The following is an 11451-nucleotide window of genomic DNA, read 5'->3' as shown; positions in this document are numbered from 1 at the left end:
CATTAACATGAGGTAACTTATAGCATTATGGGAAGAAAAGTATTCATATTGATAGGTTATGAAGGACGTTTTTGTCCAAACGTGTTTACTGTATACCTATATACAGTTGTTGTTGTTTTTTCACTTCTCCTTGGATTATTGGTCCCATAAAGTAGTTTCATTTAAAATATTCAGTAAGAATTTGTACAAAAAAAATAGATTTCAGTGTAATTTCTAGGAAAACAAGAGCTGTAAATGTATTTTAGATTTATTGTATAGATGTATAGTTTTCAACACAGTAGCTCATTCAGAACCTCAACTCACCACACACTTGTGGATATGTTTGATTTTAGGTAAATAAATGAGCATCTCTCAGTCTTCCCTTTATAACTTGTAAATGTGAGAGTACAGAATATGAGGATCTGATCTGAAAAGCAGAAAGAAGATTGACTTTTTGATTACTTGGCTGCAGAAGTCGGGGTAACAATTATTTAACTCCCTCACCCAGCGTGCGTGTGCGTGCGTGTGCGTGCGTGTGTGTGTGTGTGTGTGTGTGTGTTGTTGCTTCACACAGCCTTGACATTTCTGTTGTTTCCTTTTAGTTAGCTCAGACTGCACCTGGCGACATATTTTAGACAAATGTTCTTGGTCTCCTCACACACTCACACACACCCCTCCCTTCCTTGCTCTCACATGACGATGTATAAATGGATGGCTCACTGAACTCTCCTGTAACTTATATGTTGACCTACACCTGCTCACTCTCTTTGTATAAGGATTTTAATAAAGCTCTCAAAGACAGTTGTTGCGGAAGATTTATTGACAGAAAAATCCACGACATTATCATTCCAGAGAGCGACTGCAGGATCCATTGAAGAAGAACATTTGGTCATAGGTCTGTGGAGTTTAATCTTAGAGATTACATTTGTTAATAAAGATTGTATTTATTGTTTTTAAAATTACCTTTAATGTTCTACCAAACTATGTATGAATAATAGTTTAATGAAGGCAATTTATGATAGAGCCAATGCAATAAATTAGATCATTTTAATTCACCATTATCACATGTCGTCCTGTACTTTTCTTTTTTGTATTACAGGGTCTGCATTTAGATTAATGGCATCAGACTGCTTTTATGTTTATAATTTTCAAATGTCACCTCTAAATCCCTGCTCTCTCACCGACACTTATGGTAGGAGAACTGCAGGTGCAGCTGTTCGTCCCACTGGGCAACAAAAAATTATGTGACATACAAATACTTAGGGTACACTGTCAGAATATCAAACTTTGATATCATTGAATTCGTAATGTTATTACTAAATCCGATTATGGGTCATATAAATTCAAACCGGCTATTGTGAATTTATAATGCAAAGTCCATTCCAGATATTTCCATGAGATAAGAAAATAAAAACAAAGTGCTACTGTATGAAAAAAGTTACACATCCTATTAAAATGGCCAAAGTTCATGGAGCAGCTTTTCTCTGCGGGGAGTATTTTGTACACTTTGTGTTGCAGCAGACTTGACCAATACCTTTGATCCACCTTATCTACACAGAGATAGTGCAGGCTTGAAAAGCAAAGTCGTGCAAATTCAGTCACTTGCCACCGACAAGCTCTAAAGATGAATTCAAAGTCGACCAACCTTCGTGTGACATTGCCTGTGTTTGTGTTTGTTGCCGAGCTGGTTATAATTGGCTTATATGCTGCTTTTGTTACCTACGACGAGCATGCAGATGCCCTATATCAGAACAACAACACAAACCCCATGGACAATGCCGTATACAGGGACTATCCTTTTTTTACTGATATACAGATCATGATATTCATCGGCTTCGGGTGCCTGCTGACATTTTTTAGAATCTATGGCTTCGGTGGGATGGTTTTTAACTTCCTCACAGCTACTTTTGCCATCCAGTGGGCCATCTTAGTGCAAGGGTACTTCCAGTTCTACCACGATGGTAAGATCCACCTCGGAGTTATCAATCTCATAAATGCAGAGTTTGCCTGCGCTGTGGTTCTGATATCCTTTGGGGCAGTCCTGGGGAAGACAAGCCCGTTGCAGCTGCTGGTCATGGCTCTACTGGAGGTCCCTGTATTTGCAGTCACAGAGTGGGTCGTACTGAAGTATCTCAGGATCAACGATGCAGGCGGCTCGATTTTAATTCACCTCTTTGCCTGTTATTTTGGTTTGGGTGTCACTTTTGTACTGTACAGGCCAGGCCTGAAAGAAGGCCACCCAAACGAGAAAACCAGCTACTTCTCTGACATCCTCTCTGTCATGGGGACCTTGTTCCTCTGGGTGTTTTGGCCGTCCTTCAACTCGGCATTGACCCTGAAAGGAGACGACCAGCACAGAGCCATCCTCCACACTTTCATTGGACTGAGTGCCTCCACACTCACAGCCTTCGCCCTTTCATTCATGCTGAACAAAAAAGGGAAACTCACCATGGCCGATGTCCAGAATGTAACTCTGGCTGGTGGCGTGACTGTCGGGGCATCTGTAGATATGATGATATCGCCCGCGGCTGCATATGCTCTGGGTATGGTGGGCTGCACTGCATGCATGCTGGGCTACAAGTACTTGACCCCCTTCTTGGCCCGTCACTGCAGAATTCAGGATCAATGTGGAATACATAATTTACACGGTCTGACAGGCCTCATATCTTGCACTGCAGGAATATGTGCGATACTCATGGCTAAAGAAGAGGCTTATGGCCCCAGTATGTATGAGATCTTTACTCACAGAGCACCACTGGAAGGAGATCCTAAACTGCAGGAGCTCCAGATGTTGATCCCTGGCTTAAAGCCTGGGTTAGGGAGGACTGCCCAGGAACAAGCTCTCTTCCAGGTTGCAGCTGTGTTTTCAACTATAGGATTGTCTGCATTGGGGGGCATCATCACAGGCTTCTTCTTGAAGCTGCCATACCTTGCATCTCCACCTGATGAGTTCTGTTTTGATGATGAGCTGTTCTTTGATATTCCTCCAGACTATGATTCCCCGTTTACATGCAAAGACAAATTGACAAAGGAAGATTGTGCAGCCTGACATGGAAAGGCCACATATAGTTGTTGCATGTGAATGGAGGAAAAACTGTAAATAGGGCTGTATATCACTATTACAGTAATTAAATGTTTCTATACATTGTATGTAAGACGAATTGATTAAAAATATTGAACACAATGTCATAAATATTAATATCACAATAAAATCAAGATCTGTGCTACTCATTGACATACATATAAACAAACATATAATGTTTTGTCTGTCTTTGGAAATTTGCAGCAGTCTGTGAGATGAAATAAAGTCTTTTTAAAGTATGTGTGTTCTTATTTTCTAATATGAATTCAAAACCTTGCATCTCCACCTGATGAGTTCTGTTTTGATGATGAGCTGTTCTTTGATATTCCTCCAGACTATGATTCCCCGTTTACATGCAAAGACAAATTGACAAAGGAAGATTGTGCAGCCTGACATGGAAAGGCCACATATAGTTGTTGCATGTGAATGGAGGAAAAACTGTAAATAGGGCTGTATATCACTATTACAGTAATTAAATGTTTCTATACATTGTATGTAAGACGGATTGATTAAAAATATTGAACACAATGTCATAAATATTAATATCACAATAAAATCAAGATCTGTGCTACTCATTGACATACATATAAACAAACATATAATGTTTTGTCTGTCTTTGGAAATTTGCAGCAGTCTGTGAGATGAAATAAAGTTTTTTTAAAGTATGTGTGTTCTTATTTTATAATATGAATTCAAAACTGTTAAAAGGAAAAAACTGTTGAATAAATATTGCCAACATTTAAATTTAACTCAAGAGAGTCAATCTATGGACTTTATCTTCCAGAATCACATGTATAAAATTGATCATAATTAAATGTTATCTTAATTTAATCAGTAACACGAAAAAATCATGACCAAACTCATAAATGTGTATACAACTACACCTCAAATTTGGGCTTGATTTAATTTACTGTTACTGTTCAATTGAGGCTGGAGAGCACTGGGTGTATTAATAGTGAACTTTATTGTATAGTATTTATTGGACAAAGTAAAGTAAAAAAAAAAACATATAAATGTTAAGAATTTCCAAGGTTAACAAATCAAGTAATAAAATGCATTTATTTCCAGAGTGGCAGTTCCCGATTGTCATGAAGTGCTCAGATACTTCCAGTAGGTGGCAGTAAAGCCAGATAAAGCCATAACTAAAACTTCAGAGCAAGCGTAGAAGAAGAAGACGGAGAAGAAGGAAGGAGTGCATTTTGATATTAGGCCATTGTTTCTACAAAAAGGTTGCATAACTTCGAGAATTGCTGTTCCATTTTAACATTGCGTGGTCTTCCAGAACGGAGACGTCGAGGCGAGTTTCTTCAGCGGCACTATTTCCGTGGAATTTTGACATAAGCACATCGATTCGTCGATTCCCGAAAGGTAACGTCAATGTTTGCCGATGGAAGCTAGCTCGCTGCCGCCGTAACGCAGTTAGCTTAGCTGGCCATATTGACGCCGTTCTGTTGACCTGCCGTTTGTTTCCCCCCCCTAATTACATAATGTGGCCCAGCGTCTTTTGGTTAAGGGTTAAAACGCGTGACCAAGCATCTAAATTATATTCTGAGTCCAACTCAAATTGTAAATAATTGCATAAATGATATTGAAATGACGGAGACGTGACGTCGGCCTAGCGAAATGGCTCGGCCGACGCTAGCTTTAGCTTCGTGCTGTGTGCGACGCGTGTTTATCCTTTATGCGATAGAACCTCTTAGTGTCGGATGTAGGTCGATCCTTGCGCTTGGATGGATCAATGCCATTGATATTGAAATATTTAATCAAGCATAGAGCTTGAATTAACCGTTTTACTTGTTAAAAGCACGAATAAACAGGAAATCTGGAAAGTTAGGCCAAACTTGAGCCACCACGTCTCGTGTTATCGTTTAACTTATTTATAGCGAATTGGGTATGTTTTCATGAAAGGTCTACACGAACACCCGGTTTATCTTAATCGGTTGTTTTATTTGTTTTTAGCTGTAAGAGCAATTTACTTGGTTACGCTGTTAAATACGAGGTTATGTCAAAAATATACAGATCATGGTTGTAATCCGTGTAAATTTAAGTGGTCTCCTTTTACAGGATCGTCATGGCTGATGATTTTGACGTCGAGGCCATGCTGGAAGCGCCATTCAGAAAGGTGGGTCGCAGATTGGACGCTTTGCCTGTTTTACTGTTCAGATTTAGTCTTGAGTCCTTTTTATATTTGCTACATTTGACAAAGTTTACTTGAATGTTGTGTGGTGTGATTGAGTATTAAAACGCAATACAGAAGTATCAATAAATCCACATCTATCTCTCTTTATAGACTTCCCTAATGATATCTCACCTCTACTCCCATGAATTCATCTTTGATTCCACTGAACTGTGAAAAAAAGGAAGGTAGTTATTGTGCATATACTGATGTACTGTGGTTCACCGTAGGACTAAAAGAGATTCAACCTCGAACATCAAATCCGTATTCGGTTCCAGCAAGGTGAATGCCAATGGTTCATGAGCCCATCCTTGTCCAGCATAGGAGGCAGTATTCAGATTTACAATCTGCATGGAGTCATTGTTTCTGAATCCAGTCCTGTGCTTGCCTGTGACATGAATTATATATTATAAAATTGACCAACATGGTTTTTATTCTTCCAGTATGTTAATGAGGGAATATTTGAGTTCAGAAAAAACAAATATATACTTATTAAATTTACCGAGCAAAGTGGTGTAAATCCTAAATTGTTAGTGTGACGCAATGTAAATGCGAGAGGTGTGGAGTGAAATTGTTCCTAACGCTCAAGCCATGTCGTGGTTTAATTGTAAAAAATAAGAAAATAATTTGTGTAAACATGAATACTGCCTCTTTGCCATAGTCGGCTGTAATGTGAACCAGCATCTTGATTTTGCATGCTACACAATAGCACAGAAATTCATATATTAGATTGATTGTACATACATATTTCTAGCATCATTGTATTAAATAACTTACATTTCAATAGTTAATTATTCCCTCAGTGCAAAGGTTGGAAATATTACTGCAGACAGATAATGGAAATGTAACACGTGGCTGAATTGAATGGATTTATTTCTTTTTTTTTAATTCATTTCTTTTTCTTGGGCGTCAATATTACTAAGAAGTGTGAATCCCTGTTTGCTTCAGGGCAAGATGTGTGACAGAGGTGGCATCGAGTTCTTACAGTCCAAGAACGAATATGGGTGAAGATCACTGGACTGACTCCAACCACACAGGATCTCTTTTAGTGGTCGTGGGCCGTGCGTGGCCTCGTGATTAGGCACAAATAGTGGCAGTGGCATTGGTACGACCTATTAGAAGGGGGATGGTGGAGATGGTCTTCCTGAGCTTAGCTAATCTGGTGGACACTCTCCCGTAACTTTGCTTTGTTGCATTAAGTACTGAGCAAACTTGGATAGAAAGGAAAAAGGAGTGGGATGGGAAGTTATTGGGGTAGTGGAAAGACTATCCAAACATGACAGTGGGAAGTTTGAAGTACAATTAATAATTGAATATATTCTGCATTTTCTCTTGTCTCACCCCATCCCCTTTACCTTGACGACTTGAAATGTCTCATCTACGTCCTCACGATCTTCTTCTATCGACCTTGCTTAGGATGAGATCAAGTCCTCTCATGCAAATGGCCATGACGACCAGAACAGGAAGTAAGTTTTGAATGCCGTCCCTTTTCACGTCTCTAACAAGTGCAAAAAGCTTTATCTAATAGAATACAAAGTTTTGCATGAATAAAAGAAGTGTGATGGATTCAGGAAAAGGAGAAGTCGAAGCAGGAGCCGAAGCCCAGGCTCCAAGAAGAAAAGAAGCCGAAGCAGAGACAAAAAGAAGGGCAAGAAGAGGAGCAGGAGCCGAGAAAAAAAGCCAAGCCACAGCAAAGAGCGCCATCGCAGCCGCTCCAAAAGCAAGGAACGTTCTGGGCGATACAAAGCACGCAAGAGCCCCGTGTATGTTTCCCTTTTTATGTTAAGCGTTCACTCATAACTTCATTCTGTATTTTCATGGAGCTCCTATTCAGTTTTCTTGTCAGAAATGTGTAAATTTGTACGTTTATTTAAAAGTAAAGTGTTAAAGATGAGTGACGCGTGCGTAATTACGTTCAGCCGATTAAAAGATACGAATAATACATTTCATTCACAATGATGGACACGCTAGAGCTTTGAAGTTGATCCAGAGGGCAACCGATGCCGATTGTCGACATGAAAGAACATGATTCATATTTTTCCAGTAAGAGTACTGCAGTAGACTAAAGTGTCGCCAGTATACATGTTGAACTGGCCTCCAGTGTTTTGCTTAAATATCTTTTATACGTGTTTATTGAAAGTCAAACATTTACTCTTTCAGCCGTAAACGTTCCAAAAGTCGGAGCCCCTTCAAAAAGGAAAAGAGCCCCGTCAGGTGAGATCAATGTTCACTTCAGTGTTGGTGAGAGTATTTGTTTGTTGCCAGGATTGCACAAAAATAATATTTAATTTATCCATTAAACTTGATGGAAGGATGAAGTAGAAGTCTTTTTTTTTTTAAATTTGTTTTACTTGGAAACCATTTCTTTATCTAGTTATGTAAGAAGTCTTAAACTGTAAGGATGATTGCTAATTACTTTAAAGATGTATCTTAACGTCTGGTGGGCTTTTTCTTTGTCAAGGCAACCGATTGACAATCTAACCCCAGAGGAGAGGGACGCCCGCACAGTCTTCTGCATGCAGCTTGCTGCCAGAATCAGAGCTCGAGACCTGGAAGATTTCTTCTCAGCTGTTGGAAAGGTATGTTCATTTCCAAGTTGTCGTGTGTAATCCAGAAAGTCTCTGTTAGAAACTACTTTTTTAAATCCCCCATGCTACCCTTTTTGTAGGTAAGAGATGTGAGAATGATCTCTGATAGAAACTCCCGGCGATCCAAAGGCATTGCGTACATCGAATTTGTGGAGGCGTCTTCGGTACCACTGGCGATTGGCTTGACTGGCCAGAGGCTTTTAGGGGTGCCCATCATTGTCCAGGCCTCTCAGGTTATGGTAACTTACTCTAAAAATAGACTGCAACTTGCATCTTATCTAATTTGAGTGAATGTATTTGACATTGCGTAATTACGTGAATGCAATTACAGGCAGAGAAAAACAGAGCTGCAGCTGCAGCCAACAATCTACAGAAAGGTAGTTCAGGTCCGATGCGGCTCTACGTGGGATCGCTGCACTTCAATATTACTGAAGAAATGCTTCGGGGGATCTTCGAGCCTTTTGGAAAGGTCTGAAACAATAAATATTTATTTCACAGTTGTTTTTTTTAAGATGCTTATTATTTTCATCGGCGTTTTGCTTTCACAGATTGAGGGAATCCAGCTAATGATGGACAGTGAAACTGGACGTTCCAAAGGCTATGGCTTTATATCGGTAATTAAACCATGTTTCGTTGAACGTGCTTTTAATAATTGTTGCTAGCTTGACTAACATTTTCCTCGTTCAAAGTTTGCAGATGCAGAATGCGCCAAAAAGGCTTTGGAGCAGTTGAACGGCTTCGAGCTGGCCGGACGTCCAATGAAGGTGGGACACGTTACGGAGCGCTCGGACTCATCGACGGCCAGTTCCTTCCTGGACAACGATGAATTGGAGAGAACTGGCATCGACCTCGGCACCACAGGGCGTCTTCAGCTAATGGCTCGGCTCGCAGAAGGTTTGATTTAACCCCCTTAACGTTTTTAGTGTCGACAATGAAACGAGCACTGGGCTTTATTTTGACAACTGGTTCATCTTATCGAGTGGTGGGGCTTCCAATTTCTGACATGATTATTTGTGTCTGTGTAATTACTGTTTCCTTCGCAGCAGTTTTATGTTTTTTATTATGAAAAATAATTAACAGGCTTCATTTCACATTTTGGGAAACATTTCAAACACCAAATGGTGTCAAACATTCCGACTAATCCATCTCATGCAGCAGGTGTTTGGGGCATAAAGCAGTAATTCTGGGTTCTTTCCCTCCGAAGGAACCGGTCTGAAGATTCCTCCAGCTGCTCAGCAGGCTCTGCAGATGACTGGCTCCATACCCTTTGGGAACATGGCGGGCCCCGCGGGTAACAGTTGATGTGTTTGTGGAGATGAAAGCTTTTGTACAACCGGTGAACCGATAATTTATTTTGTTTTTCCTTCAGCTGTGCCGAGTCCGTCTCCGAGCCAAGCCTTGAACCTCCCATCACAGCCGCTGGCGACGCACTGCCTTCAGCTGTCCAACCTCTTCAACCCACAAGCGTGAGGACATTAACAATCGTTTCATCTTAAAGTTATACTCGTATCCGTTCATGATGACTGAGAGGACTCCCAAAACGTAATCTTTATATGTACTGAGCATCGTGAACTTGATTGCTGTGGTTGTTTACCAATAACTCGGTACATGTATTTCATTAGGTAACGTCATCCTAAGAATTTGTGATCTTAGGGATACCAATGCAGTTTAGGCTTTTCAAGCTGCAGTGTTTTAAATATTACATTTGTCTTTCAGAGAAAATGATCCAAGCTGGGCCCATGAGATCCAGGATGATGTCATTGAGGAGTGTAACAAACATGGAGGAATTGTTCACATTTATGTCGACAAGAACTCTGCTCAAGTACGTCGTCACAGATTTATCAGAATCAACTTGCTCTTCTAATCGTCAGGTCAACATGGAGGAATGGTCTTCAAAAAAAAGTTTCACGGGAGTCTTTGTTCCTTCTTTCTCCTCATAGGGTAATGTGTATGTGAAGTGTCCCTCAATACCAGCAGCAATGGCGACTGTAAACGCTCTTCATGGACGCTGGTTTGCAGGTATGATGTTTTGTTTCTTAAATCTATCTGATGTCATCGCTTAGAAAACCTTTTTTACAGTCTTTTTTTCTTTCCCTAGGCAAAATGATCACCGCTGCCTACGTTCCCTTACCAACCTACCACAACCTTTTCCCTGATTCAGTAACTGCAAAGCAGCTCCTAATGCCAGCACGTCGATAGTCTGAGCCACGCTAAGGGGGCAGTGTAAATACATTAGTTTGCATCCATGAAACTGTTGATTCACGTCAGTGGGCTTGTACGTAATAAAAGTTGCCTCAAGCTCATTGGTTCACATTGAAAGTTAGGCAGAGAATTCTTCTTTTCTTTTAAGTTGCTTTCCAGATATTGTGGGATTGTGTAGTGAACTGCCACTGAGACGTAATCTGCAGGTATCTATTGGTCTGTGTTTCTTAAATATTGCTGTCTGATCTGCTTGTCTAAAATCGGTTTTTAGATTTAAATAAATTGCAATTCCAGAAATGTCTTGGGTTGGTAGGCCTTAAATGTCAAGTATATCAATGTCCAATATAATCCTTTATAACTTTTTACAGAAATTTCATTTTTTGTACAAAGGCTCCAATAGTCAAATTGGACGTTCAGTTTATTTTTGACCTTTTCCAAAACGCCCGTCTACAAAGCTAACCTTAATTTGCTTTGCCCCTTTCTATGGTTGTGTAGAATCCTCAATTCCTAACTCATGATCCCCCTGTCAGCTTTGTATGAAAATAACTTCCTGTTAAGATTGTTCATGCATCTCTGCAATTACAGAAAACCTTGACGCCTGGAATTCAGTTAGACTGGGATGTGTACTTCATAACACTTCGTGACACAAATGTAACTCTTTACCCAGCATCAGGACAGAAATGATATTAAAACACTTGGTTTGACTAAACGGTGCTCATACTTTCATCTCCTGTCAGCATATACCGGTGGCCCCCACTCAGCGATGGGCTTTCAAAGTACGTGAAGCGACAACGAGTCGCTGTTACGGGTGGACCGCACTGGTTGAGTGCAGTACATATGTACAAAATAAACCGCCCGTATGTAAAATGTAGACGTTTCAACCATAAAACATCTGGCAAGCAGACTGGGTCTTCTGAACGCAACGGCCTTTGAGCGATGACTAATGGCAGATGTCATGAATTGTCTACATGGGACACAAGTGGTGCTGGTCAGTTGAATTAAATTGTATACCAATCAAATGACATTACTCCTGAGTTTAATACATAATTCAAACAAATCCTTCCTCCATGCCACATGGCTCTTGTGTTGCGACCACTGGTTCATAGTGGGTTTACTGTGCAAGTGATGCGAGTGCATCCCTGAGAATCTCAGGCCTGGATCATCGCCTCAGCCACAAGGAAGTTGTGGTGCAGAGCCTCCTAATGGAGGCCAAGCCATTGCCATAACCTGCTACAACACAGTTACTTTGTTTCTAGGACTCAATGAACTGCATTCACTGCTGCAGTACTTCAATGCCAAATAATGACAGGAGACTGGTTTCATGCATATGCTGTAATTTTTATCTCAACAAAAAGGTATTGCAACAAAACTTCCCAAATTTGCCCATTTAATTCTCACTGAACATTGTTTGAACTTTCTTTTCC

At 40.3% G+C, this 11451-nt stretch overlaps 2 protein-coding genes across 2 annotated transcripts; both read left to right on the top strand.

Annotated features, from left to right (window-relative positions):
• Window positions 1-1603: 1603 nt before the first annotated feature.
• rh50 (Rh50-like protein) lies at window positions 1604-3028 on the top strand. The gene has a single exon (XM_068753269.1). The coding sequence runs from the start codon at window positions 1604-1606 to the stop codon at window positions 3026-3028; it is 1425 nt and encodes a 474-aa protein (XP_068609370.1).
• A 1214-nt stretch (window positions 3029-4242) lies between these two features.
• On the top strand, window positions 4243-10950 carry rbm39b (RNA binding motif protein 39b). Its single transcript, XM_068744578.1, has 15 exons — window positions 4243-4429; window positions 5126-5183; window positions 6654-6703; window positions 6809-7000; window positions 7398-7451; window positions 7699-7816; window positions 7906-8064; window positions 8157-8294; window positions 8374-8439; window positions 8515-8719; window positions 9030-9116; window positions 9195-9291; window positions 9542-9647; window positions 9766-9844; window positions 9924-10950. The coding sequence occupies exons 2-15, from the start codon at window positions 5133-5135 to the stop codon at window positions 10022-10024; spliced, it is 1503 nt and encodes a 500-aa protein (XP_068600679.1). The 5' UTR covers window positions 4243-4429; window positions 5126-5132; the 3' UTR covers window positions 10025-10950.
• Window positions 10951-11451: the final 501 nt, after the last annotated feature.

Source organism: Brachionichthys hirsutus, chromosome 2 (genome assembly GCF_040956055.1).
Source record: "Brachionichthys hirsutus isolate HB-005 chromosome 2, CSIRO-AGI_Bhir_v1, whole genome shotgun sequence".
NCBI lineage: Eukaryota > Metazoa > Chordata > Actinopteri > Lophiiformes > Brachionichthyidae > Brachionichthys > Brachionichthys hirsutus.
This window is presented reverse-complemented; position numbering and strand designations above follow the sequence as displayed.